This window comes from Elgaria multicarinata, chromosome 5 (genome assembly GCF_023053635.1).
Source record: "Elgaria multicarinata webbii isolate HBS135686 ecotype San Diego chromosome 5, rElgMul1.1.pri, whole genome shotgun sequence".
Classification (NCBI taxonomy): Eukaryota; Metazoa; Chordata; class Lepidosauria; order Squamata; family Anguidae; genus Elgaria; species Elgaria multicarinata.
The window spans coordinates 106,232,308-106,258,046 of record NC_086175.1 but is presented as its reverse complement, the minus strand read 5'-3'; the positions used below and the strand labels follow the sequence as shown (position 1 = coordinate 106,258,046).

The 25,739-nt window shown below is 40.9% G+C and overlaps 1 protein-coding gene across 6 annotated transcripts; it reads right to left on the bottom strand.

Moving 5' to 3' along the window:
- Positions 1–564: 564 nt before the first annotated feature.
- LOC134399116 (beta-1,4-galactosyltransferase 3-like) lies at positions 565–23,847 on the bottom strand. Of its 6 annotated transcripts, none has more exons than XM_063126945.1 (8): positions 23,742–23,800; positions 22,901–23,198; positions 20,734–21,231; positions 13,865–14,100; positions 12,735–12,925; positions 10,797–10,934; positions 5,674–5,772; positions 565–1,590 (listed from the first exon to the last, which is right to left on the bottom strand). In XM_063126945.1, exons 3-8 carry the CDS (start codon positions 20,987–20,989, stop codon positions 1,422–1,424), a joined length of 1,089 nt encoding a protein of 362 aa, XP_062983015.1. In that variant the 5' UTR covers positions 20,990–21,231; positions 22,901–23,198; positions 23,742–23,800; the 3' UTR covers positions 565–1,421. The 6 variants fall into 6 exon arrangements, with proteins under 6 accessions (XP_062983015.1, XP_062983019.1, XP_062983017.1 ...); XM_063126949.1 differs by having other exon boundaries at positions 10,797–10,916; XM_063126947.1 differs by having other exon boundaries at positions 23,137–23,198.
- Positions 23,848–25,739: the final 1,892 nt, after the last annotated feature.

Genomic DNA, 25,739 nt, shown 5'->3' with positions numbered 1-25,739 from the left:
CTTGTTACAAACAGTATAGCCTACCTTGTGGGGAATTATTGGATACACTGCATAAATGGGATATAGCTACTTAATTTCTAATATGTAAAGTGCCCATTGAAGTAATTAACTGCAGTGATTTATAGTTATTGATAGCTGAGTCCTCAGAACTCAAGCCATAATGAAGTGAAGGGATAAGAGCTTCTGAAGACCTCTGAAGAGAAAGTTGCTGTTCTATTTTATTTAGGTCTGTTAAAAAAATCCACATGGTAGTTCACATTCATGGAAAACTGCTTCCTTGCCTATATATCTGCTCTGAGGGTTCAGTGACCCCCTTACATGCAGGGATGGAACTGCAGATGGAGGGAGACAGACTCCCCTGCCTACATGAGGCAAATGCACAAAAAAACCCAAACATGGTTAGCCCGTCACATTTACTTTGGTCCTGGCCTATGCATTTGTATATCTCAAAAGCTTCTGGAACAAGATAAAACACCAGAGAAGTGTGTTCAACCAGTATTACCCACTACTGAACTGAAAGAAATTTCTTTAGAAAAGCTGTTAAAGATTGTGTCTGAACGCGTCTTACAAGCAGAAAAATGCTGACCCTCAACAGAGTTTATTTGAATTCATTGAAAAATCAACCCTTACAAAAGTAATACTTTGAAAGATAGTTAATACTTAAATGTAATATTAAAGCCTTAACACTGGTGCAAAACGAAAACTAGATTTTCCAGTGAAGCACATCAATATCCACATTTACCTAACTTTCAGATAGGTGCTGAGAAAATACAGTAGTGGTAAGTACCAGTATCAGTGTTAAGTGGTTACATGGTCCAGTATTTGTTCTTCAAGAATTGTGCAAGGAAGGAAAAAGTGCAAGGTTCAGTAGACATTGCATTTTACAACACTTACAGACCAATCCTATGCAGGGGAGAGATTCTCTCGCAGAACCACTGCCTTTCTTAGCCCTGCTGGCTTGTGGCAGCCCGGGTGGGAGATTTTATTTTCCCTTCCATTAGCTCCAAGGGGAGTTAAATTACAAAGCCAGCTCTAGGTCTGGGATAGTTTTGAGCCCTCTCTCATGGGTGTGCTAAGTGATCAAGATGGACTTAAGATTCCCAACACATCCCTGGAATGCCCTCTTTTAATCTCCTGTAGGCAGGATATTTACACTTGTAAAGCTTTCCATGGATGTAGCAGGGGGCCTCTGACAGCACACACACCTCACATTAATGCCGCTTCCTATGGCTGGAAGATTGCACCGTTCGGAAATTTCTTTTCTTTTTTACAATAAACCTAACACTTCTGCTTTCATTCCTGTTGATTTTCTTTTCTTTACTATTAACATAGCTAACAGAAGAGAAAATGCTTCTTCCAAGTCTGACACACAAACTTGTACACCGATACCGCTGGCAAAAAGGTCAGATGCTGCTATAAACTCAAGTTTTCTTTCCTTCTCTTCTGTCCTGAGGCAGAAGCACTGGTGGAGCCCCAATGTCCACAGTAATGTTAGTATAAAGAGGATGCTGCTTCTTTAACAAGAGCTTAAAGTCAAGAGAATTCATTCCATCGTCTTTCCACGTTTTTCTAGTATGCAGTTTAGCAGACCTGAGGGAAAGAGAAAGCAGGATTGTAGACTTCAGTAAGTTAGGCACAGTAGAGAGTTAAAGATGTAAATCAAACAATGATTTTAAATGACTTGGGTTTTCAGCAAACTGAAAAATAGATTTTTCTAGTGCTACAGAGCATGAATAGATGGAGATCTAAGGTAAGTATATTTCCATGTGGTAGGGGTCTCACCTGATAAAGGTTTTATATCTACTAGCAAGTGTGTGAAAAACACAAAGACGCTCTTCAAGGAAATCAAGTGACAAACTGGAAACCTTCACAAGCAGAGGACTCAGTATCCAAAAGGATGGTTACAGCCAAAGAGTGAGACACAAATCACATAAACTGCCATTGCAGTAGAGGCTATTAAAAAATAAATTAGGCAGAGTGGATCAATCTGGATTGAGAAGGAGGGAGAAGGGAAGTTTATTTATTTACTATATTTATATCCTGCCCTTTTCCTCCAAGGAACCCAAGGTGGTGTATGTAATTCTCTTCCTCTCCATTTTATTCTCACAACAACCCTGTGAGGTAGGTTGGGCTGAGAATCTGTGACTGGCCCAAAGTCTAGTCCCCACTATGGCTGAGTGGGGACTAGAACCCAGATCTCTCAACTCCCAGTCCAACACTTTAGCCGCTACGCCACACTGGCTCTCAGACATTTACTCCCTACCATGGCTCATATTCAGATTGAGCCCTCTGCCTCCAACTTGCATTGCAAAAGAATAAAGCAGAGCTTTTTTCTAGGGCTGTGCACGGACGCCCCCAATCCGCTTCTCTTCGAGGTTTGCAACTTCTGGATTGGGTCTGCAGCGATCCACCTACGGTCTGCTTCGTTTCGGAGCTCCGTTCCCCCCCCCCCCCTAGACTTGCATTGAAATCCAAATGCCTATAACTTTTTTTCTGTTAACGTTAGAAACCTCAAAATAGGCACCATGAGAGCTTATCCATGTATCCACATTCCTGCCCATTTGGAAGCAAATCCAAGCATCCCCTGATTTTCGGGGAAATTTTGAATATCCGACACCCCATTTTCAGAAATGGGATTTACTCTGACATTTTTACAGATAGAAACTTGGAAGTGGGCACCCTCACAGATGCCATCTAGATCCACATTCATGGTAAGCTTCAAGCAAATCCCATCATCCCCTGATTTTTGGCGGTTTTCCCCCCTTTTAACTCACCCCAATTCAAGTCCCATGTTAGAACTCCCGTCAGTTTTCATGTTAGAAATTTCAAAAACGGCACCATGAGAGCTTATCGACGTATCCATCTTTGTGCCCAGTTGGAAGTCAATCCGAGCCACCACTGATTTTTGGGGAATTTTTTGAAAATCCTACACCCCATTTTCAGAAATGGGATTTACTCCGACATCTTTCCATACCTGCCTATAAGGATCCATGGCAAAGTGCTTGCCCATAATAGGACAGATGATTTGGGGGAATAAAGATTTTTTCTAAATAAGGATCTTCATCTCGGGTAAAACACTTAAAATGCACACACCCCCCCCCAAGAAATGCAGCTGCCTATCACAAGGAAGGATACCCTGACTCAAAGCAAGTCATGCACAAACCATCCCTGTGGGGCGGGCACAGAGGAGGACAGTTTGTGGGGTTGAACCACAAAGCCCAACCTCTGGTACATCTCCCAGGAAACGGGTAAGTAAGTGAGCCAAGGATTGCTTCAAACCATCCCTGTGAGGCGGGCACAGAGGAAGACAGGAAGCATGCCCCCGTAGCATTGGGAGCAAGCATGCCAAGCAAGCAAGTTCAATCGCAGCTTTTAAAGCTCAGCTAAAAACCTTTCTTTTTCCTAAAGCTTTTAAAACTTGATTTTGCTCTGACTTTATACTGTTAGTTTTACCCTACCCTGTGCCTGTTTGGTGCATTCTCTTCCCCTCCTTATTGTTTTATCATGATTTTAGTATGATTATGATTTTATTAGAATGTAAGCCTATGCAGCAGGGTCTTGCTATTTATTGTTTTACTCTGTACAGCACCATGTACATTGATGGTGCTATATAAATCAATAATAATAATTGTGGGATTGAACCACAAAGTCCATCATGTAGTACATCTCCCAGGCACCAGGAGGGCAGAGATCTATGGGGAAGTAAGTCCCAGCAGATGCCCTACCACAACAGCACTCAAGCGGAGGACGGAAGGCAGGCATGCAGCAGACATTTCTGGAGGCACAACGAAGTGAGCCAAGGATTGTTTCAAAGCAAGTAATGCAAACCAACCCTGTGAGGCGGGAGCAGCACAGAGAGATGCCTTTTCTTTTGCATCCCATAACTAGGAGGCTAGGAGGATAAGAGTAAAGCTTTGTGATCCTTGCTTCAGAGTTGATTGACTGCACTGTGATCACAGCCATTAATAATGTTAATAATAGCAGTACTACTACTACTAATAATAATAATAACCACAACAATAAGTTGAACCACAATGAAGGCTTGCCTGACTTAACTGAAGAGGTAAAGCCAGGAGAGCTTGGGCTATGGGGTGTATAATAAATGTAATAAATAAATAAATAAACACAGGAGGGGTAGAATTAAAAGCAGCAGTGTTGCTGAATCACAACAACATTTTTTTAAAAAAAAAATGACATGTCTGTCTTTTACCAGTAAGAGGAAAGCGGAACTATGCCAATTTGACTGGCCCTGTCTAGGTACCAATCTTTCAGAAGCTACTTTACACTTCAACTCATGACAGGCATTAGGTAGCTTCCACTGGCTAACCTTTGGAGGGTTCTGATGACCCTCCCAAGGACAGGAGTGTGCACTGGGCACATCCACATGCCCTAGGGGACCTCATCCCTTTGCACCACATCTATTCATTTGTTCACCAACGGTAAGGTGGGTAGCAGTGCTGTGTTTCCCATCTGTTATTAATTTGCTTAGTATATGATTTAAGGTTGTGTTTGGTGGGGCTACTGTTTCCAGAAACACTGGGAAAAGTCCGTTCAGAGACTAAGAAAGAAAAGTTTCTCAGTAACCCAAGTTACTAAGTACTGTTTTGCTTATCCCACCCCCCTCCAACTTTGGGATTGGAGGATGCTTCATCAGGTGATCACAATTGGGAGTTGAATCTGCCTCTCAGCGCTTCAAAAAAAGTTACCCCTCCCGCTTTTTTTACCCTATTTTTAAAAAAATTATAGCAAGCAAACCGCAGCACGAAAAGTGCTGAAAATAGGCACAAATGACCCCCACCCACAACTCTCTAAGCACATTCAGTTTCAAGGAGGTAGCTTGAAAAACAAAAAAGTTACACGCGAATCTTTTCCGCAATGCAACCCTATGGGGAAAATATCCAAAATGGCGGGTGGAGCGCTCCATGTAAAAGTAAATTATTCGCTTTCGGTCGCTTCTCTTCGCCATGCTTCGCTAGTCACCCGATCTACTTCTCCTCCACCTGTAACAGAGGTGAATCAGGCAGCTCTGCTATTGCTTCTCCGAACCGAAGAGAAGCGGATCACAGCCCAACTTTTTTCTCAACGCGAATTGCATGTGTATTGGGCGGGGGGAGAGGCAAACTAGAACGAGACAGCAGTGGAGCCACTGATCCAAACTGGGCTTCCCTATACTGCAAATTACATTTTAAAAGCCAATCTTGCAATTGTGAAGGGCATGCTTGGCATTTTATCTACTTTGGCCCTTTTATAGAGTGGTTTTCAGTGTATATACTTCTGAACACATAACTTCCCCTCAACTTTTAAAAGCCATAAGCCGCTTGCACAGATGAAATTGGTAAGACTTTTCTGGCCAGGCACCATTTGCAGCAAATCCCGTAGCGCTGCAAGCCACACTTTCAGAATTGCTTGGATTTGATAGTTTGGGAGATACTTGCAAATTAGGTATTTAATTTTTTTGTACCACCCTGCCAGTATTTAGTTTGATGAATATTCTTTTAGCGGTACAAATGGCTGCAAGTCTACCAATTTAGAGGTGCACTGCTTATGTGGTAGGAATTTGGTGTTGCTGCTATCACAAGTCTGAACTAGCCCTATGAGGAAGAGGAATGCATACAAACTGACCATACATGGATGTGGCCATGCAAAGAAGGAGGAAATAGAAGCTGTAGTCACCTTGCAAAGTTCCGGTCAGGGGAAGACGCCTGTCTACTGCCCACCTTTTTATAACGTCCAAACACAGATCGTAGTGCTGTCATTCCTACTATACGAATCCTTTTGAAATGAAGACAAAGTGGGAAATGTCATTTCAGAACACAAGTACAGGGCATTTCAGAGCAGGGTTTCTCCACAAGAAAACAGCCAAACCAAGACAGACTGCAGTGCAGGTGAAATGATTAAGACCGTTAAAAGTCAAGCCAGGATATGCAGTCTGTTCCTTGGCTAATGGTAAACATTTTTTGCACTGCAAAGTCCTGCACACACAAATACTTTCAAGTTTACATCGTTTGCTCAGTGGGTGGAGCTATATTAGGCCATCAGTGTTCTTGTGTCCTGCCTCTGCTCAAAACATACATACCATCTTCCGCATGGAACCCAGAGTAAAGTGCATTTTAGCAATGGCCCACACTGCAGCAGAAGGCTCTGTACAACCTTTCCATCATGCTGCCATGTAGCACAGCAGATAGGGCGGGATGCTTCAAGAACCTCTTTCTCTGAATATGACTTTAGCTGTGGTGCATATATTCCTTTTCATTGGCAGTCTTCCCACATTATTTTATTTATAGCTGAGGTTACAGATCAACAAAATATAAGACAGTCGTGGCCCTCAGATTTACAATCTAAACAGAGTGTGATGGGGGGTTGGAGGGGAGAATCAGAACCATCTTTATACTAGCAGATATACCTTTTGCTTGTTGTAGGATACCTCTAGATCCAAGCCAATATGATTTTCAAAAGAATATTGTAACACTAATTTTCTAGAAGTTAGTCTGATCACATTTTTTGCTTTAAAGTATTCCATTCAACTTCCCCATCTCAGAACACAATGCTTTAAAGAACTCCCATTGTTTGAACAAAATGTTCCATTTAATTTTTAATAATTCATCAACAGTGTTTAAGAATAAAAGAAAAAATGTGAAGCTTTTGTATTCATTTCCCCCCAAGAGTTTGCTATAGCAATCATGAGTGGAACAGCTTTTAAATTTGGTCAAATTACAATTTGGCTGATATTTAATTAAATGTCCAGTAAGAAACCATAGTATATAACCTTGTCTTTTTAGATGTCTACAAAGGCTTGTGAGAGAGGACATCTCTTTCAAACACAAACCTCCTGTCCTATATCACATAAAAAGCTTTGGACTTCCAGAGTTTCAAAAGCAGCTTGTCACATAGTACAAGGAGTTTGAAATAAAAACAACAACCACACAACAGAGTAAGAACACTGGGTTGCAGCTACCGTCTTGATGACAGATTCTTGTACTATAGGACCCAAATAAGTAGCTATAAGACAAAACAGCTGCACGTTCAGCCAAGTGTTCCAGCTGATTACAAACAGATTGTTGTTGTTTATTCGTTCAGTCGTTTCCGACTCTTCGTGACTTCATGGACCAGCCCACGCCAGAGCTTTCTGTCGGCTGTCGCCACCCCTAACTCCCCCAAGGTCAAATCTGTCACCTCCAGAATATCATCCATCCATCTTGCCCTTGGTCAGCCCCTCTTCCTTTTGCCTTCCACTTTCCCTAGCATCAGCCTCTTCTCCAGGGTATCCTGTCTTCTCATTATGTGGCCAAAGTACTTCAGTTTTGCCTTTAATACCATTCCCTCAAGTGAGCAGTCTGGCTTTATTTCCTGGAGTATGGACTGGTTGGATCTTCTTGCAGTCCACGGCACTCTCAGAATTTTCCTCCAACAAACGCAGCTCAAAATCATCTATCTTCCTTCGCTCAGCCTTCCTTATGGTCCAGCTCTCGCAGCCATAGGTTACTATGGGGAATACCATTGTTTTAACTATGCGGACCTTTGTTGTCAGTGTGGTGTCTCTGCTCTTAACTATTTTATCAAGATTTGTCATTGCTCTCCTCCCAAGAAGTAAACGTCTTCTGATTTCCTGGCTGCAATCAGCGTCTGCAGTAATCTTTGCGCCCAGAAATACAAAGTCTGTCACTGCCTCCACGTTTTCTCCCTCTATTTGCCAGTTACCAATCAAGCTGGTTGCCATAATCTTGGTTTTTTTGAGGTTTAACTGCAACCCAGCTTTTGCACTTTCTTCTTTCACCTTTGTCATAAGGCTCCTCAGCTCCTCCTCGCTTTCAGCCATCAAAGTGGTGTCATCTGCATATCTGAGATTGTTAATGTTTCTTCCTGCGATTTTAACTCCAGCCTTGGATTCGTCAAGCCCAGCACGTCGCATGATGTGTTCTGCATACAAATTAAATAGATAAGGTGAGAGTATACAACCCTGCCGTACTCCTTTCCCAATCTTAAACCAGTCCGTTGTTCCGTGGTCTGTTCTTACCGTTGCTACTTGTTCGTTATACAGATTCCTCAGGAGGCAGACAAGATGACTTGGTATCCCCATACCACCAAGAACTTGCCACAGTTTGTTATGATCCACACAGTCAAAGGCTTTAGAATAGTCGATAAAACAGAAATAGATGTTTTTCTGGAACTCCCTGGCTTTCTCCATTATCCAGCGGATATTGGCAATTTTGTCTCTAGTTCCTCTGCCTTTCCTAAACCCAGCTTGTACATCTGGCAATTCTCGCTCCATGAATTGCTGGAGTCTACCTTGCAGGATCTTGAGCATTACCTTGCTGGCATGTGAAATAAGTGCCACTGTCCGATAGTTTGAACATTCTTTAGTGTTTCCCTTTTTGGGTATGGGGATATAAGTTGATTTTTTCCAGTCTGATGGCCATTCTTGTGTTTTCCAAATTTGCTGGCATATGGCATGCATCACCTTGACAGCATCATCTTGCAATATTTTAAACAGTTCAGCTGGGATACCGTCGTCTCCTGCTGCCTTGTTATTAGCAATGCTTCTTAAGGCCCATTCAACCTCACTCTTCAGGATGTCTGGCTCTAACTCACTGACCACACCGTCTGAGCTATCCCCGATATTATTATCCTTCCTATACAGATCTTCCGTATATTCTTGCCACCTTTTCTTGATCTCTTCTGTTTCTGTTAGGTCCTTGCCATCTTTATTTTTGATCATACCCATTTTTGCCTGGAATTTACCTCCGATGTTTCTAATTTTCTGGAAGAGGTCTCTTGTCCTTCCTATTCTATTGTCTTCTTCCACTTCCGCACATTGCTTGTTTAAAAATAATTCCTTATCTCTTCTGGCTAACCTCTGGAATTTTGCATTTAATTGGGCATATCTCCCCCTATCACTGTTGCCTTTTGCTTTCCTTCTTTCTTGGGCTACTTCCAGTGTCTCAGCAGACAGCCATCTTGCCTTCTTGGTTTTCTTTTTCTTTGCCACCTCTTGGACAATGTTGCGAACTTCTGTCCATAGTTCTTCCGGGACCCTATCTACTAAATCTAGTCCCTTAAATCTATTCTTCACTTCCACTGCATATTCATTAGGAATATTAGTGAGCTCATATCTAACTGATCTGTGGGTCTTCCCTATTCTCTTTAGTTTGATTCTAAATTGTGCAATAAGAAGTTCGTGATCTGAACTACAGTCAGCTCCAGGTCTTGTTTTTACTGTCTGTATAGATGTCCGCCACCTTTGGCTGCAAAGGATGTAGTCAATCTGATTTCGGTGTCGGCCATCTGGTGAAGTCCATGTATAAAGCCGTCTTTTCGGTTGTTGGAAGAGTGTTTGTTATGCACAGTGAGTTGTCCTGGCAGAATTCTATCAGCCTATGTCCTGCTTCTTTTTGTTCTCCTAGACCATTCCAGATCTCATTTGACTGCCCACCTTAGCGTTCCAGTCTCCTGTAATGAAAATAACATCTCTTTTTGGTGTATTATCCAGTTGGTGCTGCAGATCCTCATAGAACTGATCTACTTCTGCTTCTTCAGCATCTATGGTTGGGGCATATATTTGGATCACTGTGATGTTAAATGGCTTACCCTGAATTTGAATTGAGATCATTCTATCGTTTTTTGGATTGTATCCAAGCACTGCTTTAGCCACTTTATTATTAATTATGAAGGCTACTCCATTTCTTCTGTGATCCTCTTGTCCACAGTAGTAGATCTGGTGCTGATCTGATGTGAAGTGGCCCATTCCGGTCCATTTCAACTCACTGACACCCAATATATCTATATTTAATCTTGACATCTCGCCAATAACCACGTCCAATTTGCCCTGGCTCATAGATCTTACATTCCAGGTTCCTATGGTGTGTTGATCTTTAGAACATCGGATTCGTCGTTCACCACCAGCACTGTCGGCTGCTAGCCATCCTTTCGGCTTTGAGCTAGCTACGTCATCACATCTGGGGCTAGTTGAACTTATCCTCTGTTCCTCCTCAGTAGCATTTTGACCATCTTCCGACCTGGGGGTCCCATCTTCTGATGGTGTATCGACATATCTCTGGTTGTACTGATCCATTTAGTTTTCATGGCAAGAGTACTGGGGTGGGTTGCCATTACCTTCCCCAGGGATCGTATTTAGTTTGACCTCTCTACCATGACCTTCCCGTCTTGGGTGTCCCTTCACGGTTTAGCTCATGGCATCCTTGAGGTGCTCAAGCTCCAGCACCACGACAAGGTAACTATCATAACAGCTTTAAAAGGGGAGTAGACAAATTCATGGAGGATGCTATCAGTGGCCACTAGTCATGATGGCTGTATATTATTATTAGCAGTATGCCTCTCAATAAGAGTTGCTGGGAAACATCAGTGGTACAGTGCTATTGTATTTATGTCTTGCTTCTGAACATCCCCATAGGCATCTGGTTGGCTTCTGGGAAAAGAATACTGGACTAGATAGGCTTTTGATTAGATTGAACATGGCTCTTTTTAAGTTCTCAATTCTGCTAGAAAGACACCCGTTTCACCAAAGTGTAGTACATTTTAGCTTTGCATCAAAGTATACAAAGGTTATTAGCTCACAGAAGTGATTACCAGCCTGCCCACACATTATTTTTGACACACAAACAATGTGTGAGTTAGCAGAGTGGGTGGGGAGGATTGAAAGCCAGCTCTTTTTAGATTTTTAAACTTATTCAAATAGACTAGCCCATGAGTTAGATCTTCTTCAGCAATGGACATTATGTTTGAATTTATCCAAATACTTCCCCAGTACTTCTTGTCCCCCACCCCACCAGCAATACTACCTTTCAGCGATGTCTTCAGCATCACCCGTGCGGTCCCAGAAGGTGTTTGGAAGCCCATTTATCTTCATGTAATGCTCTGGGGTCAAAGCAGTTACACCACCAAAGAACCAATGCGGTATGCTACAGAGAAAAATAGAACTAGGACAATTTTCAAATGATCTTACATTATATTGATAAAAGCAAAGATTACATGGATTTGCCATTGCAAGCAGCTGTATTATACAGTGGCTGTGTTCGGACAACACAATAGACAATGGTGGGGTAATAATCAACTCAACTGTTGTTATCTAGGGGGTACTCCCCACACAACATGATAATAATCAACCATGGATCAGTGTTGACTATTAGTCTATGCTGAGTTGACTCACTCATCCCCTGCCCTCTCTCCCCCCTCAGTCTTTCCGCTAGCATTCCATCAGCCATTGCTGCCGAAAAACTATCCTGCCAGCTGGGCTAGAGTGGCAGCCACTGCTTTGACTGGTCTTATCTTACGACTCAGTGGCTGACGAAATAACTAATAGTGCCCTCCAAACAACATGATAACCAACGGTGGCTCAAATAGCCAACTCTGCACAGCATTGGTTATTTGTGTTGGTTAAATAACCAACTGTTGGTTAAAAAACTCCCTCCACAGTGGGTTAAATAACCAACCATTGACTATTTAAACCACTGTTGGTTATTGTGTTCGCTGAACCCAGTCATTGTCTATTTATTTATCACATTTCTATACCGCCAAATAGCCAAAGCTCTTTGGGTAATTTACAACAATTAAAATGATTAAACGTAGTAGGATAAAATATGACATAAACATTTAAAACTACAGTATAAAACCAAAATAAAAAGCAGCAGTACAGATTTAAAAGAATAGCGAACTGTCGTTTTCTTCAGTCTGACATACAGCAATCAAAAAACACATTCAACACTTTCACATTCATAAACATTTAGTGCTTGCTGTTGTACCAAGGTGGAAAACATGAGAATATTATTTATGGAAAAAGTAAGCCCATGTTATGGGTTTGTGTCATTTTTCTACTACTTTATGTTCAAATGCAGGTGACTTAAATTGTAAAAATCTTTCAGAAATGATTGGCACTATAACATCTTACATGAATGCAACATGGTTAAATTAACCTTCTAGAATCTTTGCCCAAGGTGTTTGCTTCGATGCCTGGGTAACACTTTGTAATTTAGTAGTGACAAAGCTATCAATTTGGACAATATAATTGTGCTTTCCACTCTGATGTTAAATGTCATTCCTAACTATGGGACTTACATCCATCTAAATATGCTTAGGATCATAGCATAGGGATGTAAGATGGTGTAACACTGCTTTAAGCATACCAAAACATTGTCCAGTGGTGGGTGGGGCTAGAATATCAAAATATTTTAGCCAGCATGGGAAACACCAAATGATTAGTGATTAAGGGAAAGGATGCATGGTGTAGATAGCACTCTACCCAACTGCCCTACAGGTGGTAAACCTGCTCCCACCTTCCAGTTTCCTGCCCAGTAAGTGCAAATATTCTGGGGTGATTGACTGAGGAGCGTGGTAGCAATTAAAAAAAAGAATTTATTTTATTTATCAACTGATTTTTACTACAATGTAACTACTTATATTTTGTTGTTTGCACTTGTTTATGATTCCCCGCCCCAATAACATTTTGATTTTTAGGCCTCAAACACTGATTCCTACACATTAGGCAATTTCAAATCAGGAAAAGATAACAGGAATTCCTGTTAGGGTTGACATGAAACCATACATCCATTCTTTACTGTTTACACCAACTATTGAATTAGAAAACATTGAGGTAAAAACCTCTTTATAATCCAATGCCATGCTACAGCTATTTCCCTCTCTCAAAAAGTACTGCATTATAATAAATGAGAATATGTACCCTGATATTACTGAAGATTCTTAACATAATCAGGTGATATTACCTCTGCTGTAAGTTGTCAATTTCAATGACCATATGTTTGGGGTAATTTTCATTACAGGCATAGTAATTATAATCATTCCTTGGAATGAGATCCACATTATGCAGAAGGAGGCAGTCCCAGTCATCATCTTTCAAGGCCTCACGGACTCCAACATTAAGGAGCTTTGCTCTGTTAAATGGACCGCTTCCAGCCTGGAAAAAGAACATGCCAATGAAGTTATGCGAGGGCAATATCCACTCTATATCTATATTTGTTCTTGTGGCACTGATGCAACTGCATTGGTGTGCTGTGTAGAAGGATCAGTTGTTGAGATAACTAAACAGTTTGCAGTCCAGTATCTCTGAGAGAAGATGAAGTGAACTGTTTGGCTAGGATGAACACCTTACACAAGCACACTGAACACTGGGGAAAGGTCTAGGGGAGAGACACAAGGAGCCTGAAGGAAGGGTGCAGAGTATTTAACATACTATGAAAGAAGAACTGGAAGATGGATAGGTATATAATACAACTTAAAGGAACGGAGGAAAGAGAGAATCAAGTTCTGGACTGAGATTCCAAGCATATTCAGAACTGGTATTGCACCGAAGATATTACTGCTCTAAAGTGATGACTATATGAAACTAGGAATTTTGGTGCCCTTCTTTGGGGGGTATAATGATCAGATTGGTATAATGGCATACAAGCTTGAATATCAGTTAGTCACACACAAACACCTAGAAATAAAATACAAAACCAAATTAACCTCCTGCTCCACAGGACCTTCTCTACAGTATTTGGTTTCTGATTGTTCTTTTCAAAAAATAAAACACTGACAGATCACATAGATGGAGCATTCATTTTGTAGAGGGATCATAGTAATGGTTTGGGCTAGGCTATAATCACATCATTTCCCATCTGCTTCAAAAACGTTATGAGCTGAGAAGCTGCATCATCTTTGATGTTTTATCTTTTACTTCTACAGAAGATTTCAAGAAAAGCAGCATTTGCTTTTAAGACATCAAAGGTAGTGGGCAGAATTACAGGTGCATTTTCCCATTTTCAGTACTTATCAGACAATGTTTGTATTAGCATGTTATATTCAAAACCACGTGACCCCTCAGCTACAGACTTGTAACACGACTTTAGCTTACCTGATGAATTAAGTAGATACAGTAGTTAAGCTGCTGACGCTGGAGGAAAGGATGAAGGTAATAGAGAAAGTGACGCAATTGCCTCACCCGATTCCTGTGTGGTACAATGACAGCAGTTTTGTAACTGGCCTGGCAGTGGGGAGGGCTATAGCAGCCACCTGACCGGACATATGGATTTTTGCGGATGATTGCTCTTTCACTGGGTAGTTTGCCAAAGGTGATGGTTAAGGGTCCAACTGTATGAGAAGATGAGTTAATGGGTGAGGGAGAGAAGACCACTTTGAAATCCTAGTCACAAGTTTCAGAATCAGTGTTTACATTCCATAGGATAAACTCTTTGGCAAAGCTAGCTTATTTAGATATATTAATTTTCGTTTAAGGAGGAAAGGAAAGGAACCTCTCGTGCAAAGCACTTGAGTCATTGCTGATTCCTAGAGGGACGCCTGCTTTAGCTGACGTTTTCTTGGCAGACTTTGTAGCGGGGTGGTTTGCCATTGCCTTCCCCAGTTGTGGCTACCTTTCCCCCAGCTAGCTGGGTACTCATTTTACCGACCTCAGAAGGATGGAAGGCTGAGTCGACCTGAGCCGGCTGCCTGAGAACCAGCTTCCACTGGGATCGAACTCAGGCTGCGGGGAGTTTCGGCTGCAGTAACTGCCGCTTACCACTCTGCGCCACACGAGGCTCTATATTTTAAGGAGTACTTCTAAAAAGAATGCATGTGATAAACACTATGTTCAGACATAACCATGCCTTAGCATTACAAAAACACTCCCCCCACTTTCTTTCCTCTGGCATGGCTTTGGAAGCTCTTGTTTAGCTGTGGTTTATTAAAACAAGCCAGCTTCACACACTATGATTCAAAGTTAGCTTGTTTCAGTAAGTCATTGTTAAGAGAAACTGCAGTTTGTCCAGGTTTGGATGTCACAATAAGCTGCAGTTAGTCTAAAATGAAATCAAAGTTTTTGAACTCCACACAGGAGTCTAGCATTATTATTATTATTTATATAGCACCAACAATGTACTTGGTGCTGTACAAAATATACAAATAAAACAGCGATACCCTGCCTAGAGGCTTACAATCTAAAATCACATTATGATCCACCTTCAAATGGATACTTATTTGGATATTTGGTCTACTATTGCAGCCCATGTCGAATTGCTAGAAAGTTATGCGTTTTAAACAAATCCATGTATGTTTAAAAATGAAATACAGTGTTTTTTAAAAAAGGGTGCTTGTGTTGGGAATCCTTGATGTAGAGGCTTTAATGGATATAGACTAAGTAGGGAGGGGCTAGTCATGGAATATTTGCTAAGGGTAAAAAAAAAATAGTCAAGTCAATTGACTAGCAAAGTGCAAAAATTTGATCTATCAATAGACCCATATTCCAACCCTAGAATAAACAGTGCAATCCAACACCTTGAGTTTATGTTTACAGAAATAGCACATTCAGCACTCGAAACAGGAAAAACTACTTTCTTTCAACACACTTAGATTTAAATTTCAACTAAGTGAAATTATATCCTAGTTGGACTATCAAATTTCAATTTGATGCTACTAAAAATGGAAAGGATTCAAAAGCTGTAATGTTGAACTACACAGGCGAGACATCAGGCTTGAGCAGATCTACTTTGTGTTTTACTATAACCCAGATATCCATCAATCAGAGACAGGTAGAAATAACATACGTTCTGCATTAAAGAATTCTGAGTCCAGCAATTTATTTTGAGTACCATAATTCAGTCCTTCTACACAGAAATCCACTACTGTTCCCCTACCATCACCTCAATTTCAGCAACAGATTTTTTTGGGAGCAGGGAAGGGAATAATTTTGCTGTAGCGATTATTTAACTGGGAGTTAGAAATACTTGCCAAGCTACTATTAAATATGAAAAAAAACTCTAACTCAGAGGGACCAATTCTGTCTGAAAACAACAACCCTGGAACAACCCTGGAAAACCGATTCTTGGTGATAATTATGCCCAAGGTGAGTGCAGAAGACTTCAGTGTTAACTAAGCAAATTGAATCATCAGTATAAATCATGAGTATAATCATCTTCCAAAAAAGCAGCAGACAACCTCCTACAGATCTTAACCTTCAAGAATATGGAAATGAAGTTATTTCTTCCCACTACTAATGAGGAGCCTGGACATTAAGTGCATACAGAAACAAAGAAACAATCTCTCCCACAGCCTGACTAAACCATTTGGATTGAGTCAGATATTACTTTTTGTAGACAAGGGCTGAAAGACTGAAATTGCAAACCTATTGGCTTCCTGTAGGAGTCAAATAGACAGGAAGCTGTACTTTGTCAGTCTAACTGGCACATTTTCTGATACTGTGATCACTGAATAGAATGAATTGCAGAAGCTTTGTGGAAATTAATACTGTCAGGATGTATTAGTATCACAACTCCCTCTCTTTTCTCCCCACCCCACACCTTGCCATAGCGGTTGTGTTTGGATATAATGCTCAACTAGTCTCCCTACCCCATTCCCTCACACTGCCCCCTCCTCCAATATAACTGCAAGGGGACTGGAAGCTTCTGTTTCCATTTCACAGTGCAGTTTACATGTCTTCCAAAACCAAAATCTTAACTATGGTTAGTGAAAACAAGCCAGCTTCATATTATGGTTTGAAGTTGGTTTGTTTCCACTAACCATAGTAGAGATTAACTAAAATTTGTCTGGTTTTGGAGATCATGGCAAGTTGTAGTTAATTTCAAATGGAAGCAAAAACCCTTGCAGCTGTGCTGGAGGAGGAGGAGGGGAGAGGGCACAAGCCGAGGGTAAGCCTAGGCTCATTCTCATCACATTAAACCATGACTTCGCAAACATCTAAACTTGCCCATTGTAAACTTTTTGCATTATGGATTTTTCCCCTTTTGAGTTTCTTTTTTAAAGCGGTACCATTTTCAACCCCTACATGGAAGCACTCACAGCTATTTTAAATCAAAAACAAAAATGCAAAGAGGAACAGCACAGGTATCCACTCAAGAAGACTACATTGTATATTAGGGATAGGAATAGACAGAGTTGCACTCCACATTTAAAAAAACAAGTCTTCAGTCTGTTTTCTCCTAGACTCTGCACTAACTACTGAACCTCAGTTGGCTGCACTGTCCAGGAGTCTGTTTTACCAGTTTAGGTTGGTACACCAGCTGTGGCCCTATCTGGAGAGGATGAACCTTGCTTCTATTATCCATTCACTAGTGACATCCAGGCTGGATTACTGTAAGGCGCTGAACACAGGGCTGCTGGTGAAGATAGTCTGGAAATGTTAGCTGGTGGAGAATGCAGCCACCCAAGTGTTGATGAGGGAGAAATGGTCAGACCTGCACTGGTTACCAGTATGTTACTAAGTTTTTAGGAAGGCCCTGATGACCTCATTATTGACTCCTGGCCTTCCCCTATGTTTACTGGACTATTCTGCTTTGTAGCTGCAATTATCTTGTATCTTTATTGCTGGTGACTGTTGTTTTAAGACTGTTTGTTGATTTATGGTGTTTTTGAATTTTAATGTAGTAAGCTGCCTTGGGAGACTTCTGCCCTAAAAGGTAGCCTAGAAATATTTTACTTAAATATGTACAGATCAAATTTTGTATAATTACCTCCAGAAAGCAAATTACTTTTTTTGCCACCAATATTTCCCAAGTCTTTTTTTAAAAAAACTTTTTGATTTCTGTACCTACCACTTTGGGGGGGGATGGGTTGAGAAAGAAATTAGCTATCATTACTGCAAGACTGGCTGACTCAATTATGCTGATCTACATTCTAGTAGCCGTAACATCAGCCACTTGTACATTCCCTGTGAACTAGTTCCAGAAGATGGCTAGCACAAACATCCATAGCTGATACCAAGCTGCTTTGGCCTTGGGAACCTGTGCAAGTCAGTGACTTTGGGGAAGCAACAGCAATTGCTCTGCTAATATTCTCTTTGATGTCTGGCCTATGAAACCTGATTTTTTAATTCAAAGTCCAGGCTGCCACACTAGGCCCCAACTCCAAAACAGCAAACAGGTGCTATCATATCACCTTCCCTGGTTTTGGATTTCCTCCTGGAAAGACATTTTCATTGATATTCTCATGCCATTGCCTTCAGCAGACTGCTCCTTATTCCAAGAGTCACAGTAAAATGCACCTTAATGAATCGTAGGATATTTGGATACTGAATCAGCTGCAAGTTTAATGTAATGAGGCATGCAAATCAATAAGGAAAAAAAGGCATTGAAATAAATTCAAAGTCAGGCAGTTGCTTAGAGGTAGCTTCTGGAAATTAGTAACTTTCAAAAATAGCAGCATGCAAGATAGTAGTTAATGTGGGACTACAAGATGCTAATTTCTAGCACATGCAAGTTGGTGCAACATCTTAAAACATCAAGGTCAGTATCTTGAATAAGGAGAGTTAATTGTTATAGGAATATCTGCTTCCTGGAAAAGGCAGCTGCATAAAGAAATGCAACCCCCATCCCCACACACAAATACCCAACCCAAAGCACAAAAAACAATGTAGAATGAGTCTCAAAGGTATTATGCATAAATGCTGATACGTTGCCAAATGTCTGTGAAATCAGATTAGGATATACTTTAAGAGCAAAGCAACACAAGATCAAAGTGTATATTTGCAGTTACCAAAGCACATCTGGGTATTCTCAGAAGATCTGAGAATCTACAATGAAAGCTCAACAAAGACTAGGTTACACAGGAAGTCAAAACACCTAACAAGCTCTGTGGCATACAGCTGAGATGGCAATTGGGAGGAAGACGCACTTGTTAAATCTGTCACACAGGCACAGTCTGGAATGCCTGAACGCAAGAAACATCAAGACATTCAGCTGGCCTTTACCTACTTATGTGTCTGTGTTTTGAGGGGGGGAAACTGAAACTGCTCTTCAAGTCAATTGCCTGATCCACTGATTCTACCAACACTCCAAGTTCTAACGAAGACAAGAAGCAGTTGATATAAGCAGACTAGTACATATAAAAGATTAAGGCAGATCTACTCTCACAAGCCCTTAACAAATGGGTCGCATTGACCATCTGTATCACATTTGTAGGGATGTATGAGAATTTTGCTTCTGTTCGTAAATCACTCAAAAATGCCCCATTTGCAATCCTGAATGTGAGTGGGTCATATTTTCTCTGAAAATGTTGCAAATTCCCAAATGTGCACCTCCTGGCCTGCTGAATTTGGGAATCTTGGAAGCCTCCAAGTTGGGGGGGAGGGTCGAGTAGCAAAGGCGCAATCCATATAATTGTGCCCTTGGTGTGTCAACGGTTTTTAGTATGGATTGTGTCCTCACTACTCAAAAGCCCCCAAACCTGGAGGCTTCCAAGATTCCTATAACCTGCTGAGCTGAAACCAGCAAGACAGGAGGTGCAGCAGAGGCAATCTTTGCCTCCCCATCCTCCAATGCTTGATTCTTTCACTAGATAGGCTTTTTAGTCCATCTAGCAAGGCACTTTGCAGGGGGAAGAGACTGGAGGAGGCTCAGAATAAATTGTATCCTGGCTTCTCTGGTCTTCTCCACTCCTTGTCCACCTAAACACTCCCTTTCCGTGGTCAATTTTCCAACATCAGAAAGGCAGCCAGTGAGTTTCTCTTCACATCAGCAACAAGGAGATGGTGTGGGGGTGAAATCAGATCTCTGACCCCTCCTTTTGAGGTTTGAACACCGTTTCTGACCTTGGAGGGGGACATCCAAGCCATCCTATGGTCCCTGGGAAGTTCACCCAGGAACCACAGGATTGCCCTCTAATTCAGCTTTCCACTCCAGATATGTTCAAATAAAACTCCCAGCATCCATCATTCACCATGGCTGATGGGGATACTGGGACTTGTAGCCCACGATATATTGAAGACACCAGGTTGGCGAAGGCTGCACTAATTAATTTTAGGAACCAAAAGAATTGTGCATGATACGTTGACTACTATTCATTTATTTCAAAAGAGTTCAACTCTCTTCCACTATGGTTGTTGGGTCACTTCCAATTTTTTGATCACTATTTATTAGTTCCACTTGACACTGAGACAGACATATATTTCAATGTCATATATGTCTTCTTGCACATACTTGCTAGGGAAAACATGAATTAAAATTTTGAAACTGCCACACTTGCCTAATATTGTATTTGCAATTGACAGCCATTTATTGTTACTAATGAACTGATGAAACGGAAACATTTCTGCAGAAAAATAAAGCACTGCCCCACACTACTATCTAGTATTAGTTTTTCATCCTGAACTAATCCTTTCAAATAGCCTAAGAATGAACTTTTGGGTCCACTGAAAGGTCATCCAGTTTCAAATCAATTTTCCAGCAGTAACTAAGGGTGTTCTAGTACACGTCAAAAATGGTATATGAAACAAGTAACAAGGACAACGATTGTCCAGTCAAGGGCAAAACAGTAGTTGTCACAATAAGAATTATGTTGTCTGTTAACTCAAAGCACAAAAAGAGAAATATACACAATGTTTAATGGATGGAATATTTGCAATCCTAACACTGGAAAATACTGTGTGTGTGTGGAGTTAGTCGTGTGTGTGTGTGTGTGTGTGTGTGTGTGTGTGTGTGTGTGTGCGTGCTTAAAGCAGCACACAAGCTATCAACTATCGGTTTTATCTATACTAAAAGATTGACATAAAATTTAAAATTTACACTATGGAAGATGCTTTCACACATCTGGTCACAACTGGAGGCCTGTCCCAGAATAATAACTACCTGATATCTACATATTAAGATAACCTTCAAATATAGCTTCCATTTGTTAGTCAAATCATTAGGCTTCACTGACCTAGATCAAATTATGACAACAGGACTGAGAAAGACTAAGAATCCTTATTGTGCACCATTTTCATTTTATACATACCATGTATCGATGACTTAGATGTGCAGGCTGGCATAGTTGCATTATCAGGAAGACGAGTGAACAAACTGAGATTTGTATAGACATCCTCTCCTACTGAATAGTCCAATTGCTTAGGAACATGTGAGTCACTTTGAAACGCACCTGAAGTGCTGCCTCGGTACAATATCAAGATGAATATTGCTTGAAAGATGATCAAGAAAAGCAGAAAACAAGGATTTTCAACTCGAGAAAGGGATATTTTCCTCCCAAAGGCCATGGACAACAGTTAGCTTTGCTAATGATTTAATTCTTCAGGAGACACCAATATTTTAACTTAACGGGTACAATAGTGAAAGCAGCAGTAAATGTTCTTGCTGGGCAACTGAGCAAGAAAGCTAGCATCTTTGGATAGCACTCTGCGTTCTGAGCATATCATGCAATGCATATATTATTCTAGATCAAACATTTTAGACTTTAACCATCTTCTGTGCAACTTTAGCCATTCTTTCATTAGTTAATCTGTAATGAATATGAGAAAAGCAATAAAAATGTGCAAATAATACAAAACTTCATAACATTTGACTCAATAAATTGGATGGAATAACATTTAAACTATGACTAGGAATACTATTTCAAACTCAACAATAGTTCCAATCTCTTCTGTATGAGGTAGCACCATGTTAAGTCTCTGGCTCCCCCAGTTAATGAACCTTAAATAATATGGCTGTGAAAGACCTCTGCTTAGGCACTGGAAAGCTGCTGAATGAATGAATGAATACCTTTATTGAATAAGTCTTCTGACCATTTCAAAAAATCACATATCATTAAAAACAAACAGATATTACTTAAAATTTATGATTTAAAATTTTAAAACAATATACAGTTCGTAATTAATACATTATATATGACTAACAGTTAATAAGACCCCACATATATTACAACATTTGATAAAAACTTATTAATTAATCCATTTTTTCTAATTCTCTCTTCGCTCTTAAAGCAGCCAGTATAAGGAAAAAAGGAAAGCTGCTGTCAGCCAACACTATATAATACTGTGCTGGATGAACAAAAGGTATAAGCAGCTCCTTATATTCTAAGTGGGAGAACTGTGAATCTCTGTTCATTTCCATAAATTATATAAGTGTATTAACTTTGCTTATTGCCCAATATAGAGGCAACCAGATGTCTGACCTATATTTAGTTGCCACCATTGACTAATGTAAGCCACTTACCCTTTATTCCATTGGACAAGGGAGAACAGCTTCAAAATGCTAATAATTTAAGGCATCCCTGCTAAACTCTGGCATAGACCTCCGCAATCCTGAAGAAATTATGATTTTTCATCTAATAAAGTTCTTTCTCATTATTATTTTGAGAGTAGAATTATTAAATGCAAGTGGGGCCTACAATAAAATGTTGCGTGGAATGCCTCCTATTCAAGGTATGATGCCTCCTATCCATTTTCTCTTCCAGGATATTCCATTCCACTACCAAGCCTATGCGGCAGGGTCTTGCTATTTACTGTGTGGTCTGTGCAGCACCATGTACATCGATGGTGCTATATAAATAAATAATAATAATAATAATCTCCCTTTTCCAACTAAAAGTGAACATACCATGGTGGCTGAGCATGGCCAGCCCTTAACTGGCTGGAGAGGACTTTCATATTTTAAAAAATACGTTTTATGCTCTACACAAACCTCACTTTATTTACATCATGCTTCCTCATTTCTTTCCCTACCCCACCAATTTCACTTTCCTGCTTTCTCTGTCACTGTGCTGTAGAAGGGGTAGGCACGATTTTTAAAAAAATCAGATCAAGCCAAGAGCATTCACCAAAGTTTATGCCAAGATAAATTTGTTAGTTTTTAAGGTGCTACAAGACTGTTGAAAATAGCATTGTAATCCATTTATAGTGTAGATAAGGAACTTCTGCATTCATGCTGGAAGCCATTTTTAAAAAAACCTTCTGCTGGGGCAAAGGTGAGAGCTTCCATAGGAAACAATGGGGTAACCCAGAGTTTTAATATAGCTGTGAATGGTTACCAGCATGAACTTCCTGCAGGGGAAAAAAGGTGTTATTCTAACTCAGTCTCTGCTCTTGTTTCATGTGGAAAAAAATGTAAGCTTTTTGAGTCTTTAAAAGTTTTAAAAATTGCCCTACCAAGTCCAATAAGCCATTACTTACATACTGAAAGGGGAGGTGGTGAGGAAGACAGTCAAGAATTGCTTGCAACGGCCCTGCAATGCTATCCTATGTTATTATGCCCATACTGCAGGCGGCGGAGTTCTGAAAGTAAATAGAGTCTGACAACTTTGCAACATAGTCCATAATTATGACCCAGCACTTTGTTTTCATTTACTCCTTAGAGAAATGCAAGCACATGAGGAGAGGGTGGGAGAAGATTTTCCAAGCTGACTGACCAAAATACGGGGAGGGTGGTTTTACTCTTTTGCTGCTGGCCGAAGATACACACAAACAGCCCCTGCAGCAAAAATCAGTCTTGTTACAAATCCTCTCCCAGCCAAAATCCAGAACTCAACTGCATACAGAAGCCTTGTGCTGCAAGGTTTAGCAGACAGAAGGGTTGTGCCTATAACTATTATGTATTTTAATTGTATTTCACTGTATTTAAATTTCTTGCAAACCACTTAGATATTTTTAAATGTAGTAAGCAGGCGTACATGTGTTACTACATGTACATATTTTACATGTAGTAATCAATGTAAATCTTAGCTTTTTAAATTAAAAATTTCCACACAAACTCAGTTGCTCCTTGTGTGTGAGTGAGACGCTGCTGCCACTAACAGTAAGCCTAAAATCTCCATTAGTGTCAGTATTCAGCTGTCTTTCCCCACAGTTAAGTTTGTAAAGCAGTCTAAAAAGAGCCTTCAGTCTCGAACAGACTCTGAGGCTATTAATTAAGTATTGTGGTGGTGGTGGGAGGCCAACTTCAAATTCTCTTTTCCAAGGCCGGTCGGTCGGCCTGCTTGCGGTTCGAGCCTACTGCTTTCGCGCTGAGCCTCACCTTCCCCTCTCCGGTTTTCCGGGAGGCGACTGTCCATCCGGCCGCCCTCCAAGCCGTGCCCGGGGAAGACATGAAACTGCTCACCTACCTGCCTGCCCACCTGAGGGACGCTCGCGTTCAACACTTCCGCTGAACACCCGTCGCGGAACTACGCCCCCTTTCAATTAACACCGCTGTGTTTCGCGTAAGAAGTGTTTCTAAGACTACAGTTTCCAGGATGCAACGCTGGAGAACGTTGCATGCTGGGAGTTGGAGTCTTACAATCGTTCCCTTACGCTTGCGAACCAATCCGTACACGAACGCGTGCCAAAGGGAGGCCTGCTGTAATCGAAAGCATTCTCTCTGCGGTGCAGCTAGATCATTTTAGACCCTGGAGTTATTTGTTCTTATGCAACCACCACTACCCCGCCCCCTTTAGGTAACCATGTGTTGTGAAATGCAAAACTAAAATCTCTCTTCTTCCTATCCCGCCATTCCATGTTTCGCAACTGGCTCTATGTTCCTGATGTGTTAAAGCAAATAAAACAAAAAAACCTATTTGCCAAGCCTCATTTAAAAAGAAAAGAAATAGTTTGAGCATATGCAGATTAAACTCACTTAAATCAGAGCACTGTGATCACGAGTACAGGAATGAAATGAAGTTTGCTTCTGCTGCCCTAGTGCTAAAGACATTTATTTGGGAATAAACACCTTTTGTTGTAGAGAAGGAGAATACATTTTTAAAGTAAAAATAATAAAATGAGCATCTGTAATCCTGTACATGTTCAGTCAGCTGCCCTCAAACTCTAAAACGTTTAACAGTAAGAAGAAAAGACCCCAGAAGCAAGTGCTCACACCTGTTTGTCAGTGTCCCCATCACCTGCTGCTCCCTGAATTGTCTTTTGAGGGAGCCCTGGGCTATGGGAGCCCTGAACCCAAGGTCCAGCCAGCCTTAGCTGCACCACTGCCTATTCTGCAAAACTGTCTCCCTCCGCCCACTTACTGTTGCCCTTCTGCAATATCATGAGCTAAATTCTTGTTCTTGTTGTTTAAATGGGGGAGGGGAAGAACAGAATGTCATCTTTAATACCATACAAATGTGAAAGAAAATGTAAAGAGAGCCCTGCTGGATCAGACCAAGGGTCCATGTAGAGCAGCATTCTGTTCACACAGTGCGAAACTCACAGGACACGAGTGCAATAGCAACTTCCCACTCATGTTCTTCAGCAACTAGTGTACATAGATATATTACCTTTGATACTGGAGATAGCATTTAGCCATCAGGACTAGTAGCCATTGATAGCCTTATCCTCCATGAATTTGTCCAATCCCCTTTTAAGCCAACCAAAGTGGTAGCTACATGTTGTGGAAGTGATTTCCATTGTTTAATTACTTCATAGCAGGACTTTCGGGGATACCACGAGAGACATCCTGGTTGTTGACAATGTCATATAATGGACACGAAAACTTATGTGAGTGGCCAATCACGAACATGCAATAAATCGCTTGTTTGGAGAAGCTCTTTGAGTGGTTCTCTCTCTGCTTTGTATTTTCAATTGTGACGTACTTTATGTGTGGTGCCACAAAGACTGGTGGTGAGATACAAGCCATTTCTATGTTATTAGGTACGGACTATCATGGGATTACTCTGTATAGAACGCTGAATGGAAATGTTGGGAATTGCAATCCAACACATCTGGAAATCATCAGGCGGGGGAAGGCTGCTGTATAGTTTACTAGTGCGGCATTTCTCTTATTTTATCCATGCTCTGTCATTTTTTTTTTTATGAAGGATGCTGGGACATTGCCAGTCCTCTAAATAAGATTTTGCTTGAGAAAGAAAGGCACACAAAGTTTACAGCTAACATGTTGTTGCCTGAAACAATGGGTTGGATATAGAATTTGTCTGAGTGGTACTCCATGAACTGGATGATCCTATGGATGGAGGGGAGGGTGATTGATTTCCCCCCCCCAAAAAAAAATCTGCTCTGTGAGGTGGCGCTGGGGGAAAGAGGATAG

What these genes read in the sequence shown, in the direction of transcription:
- LOC134399116 (XM_063126948.1), bottom strand. Translation starts at nt 20,989, where the DNA reads ATGGCCTTTGGGAGGAAAATATCCCTTTCTCGAGTTGAAAATCCTTGT. An exon ending in GTATCTACTTAATTCATCAG is followed by an intron (nt 12,926 to 13,864) that starts GTAAGCTAAAGT and finishes TTCTTTTTCCAG; the next exon opens with GCTGGAAGCGGTCCATTTAA. An exon ending in ATTGACAACTTACAGCAGAG is followed by an intron (nt 10,935 to 12,734) that starts GTAATATCACCT and finishes AAATTGTCCTAG; the next exon opens with TTCTATTTTTCTCTGTAGCA.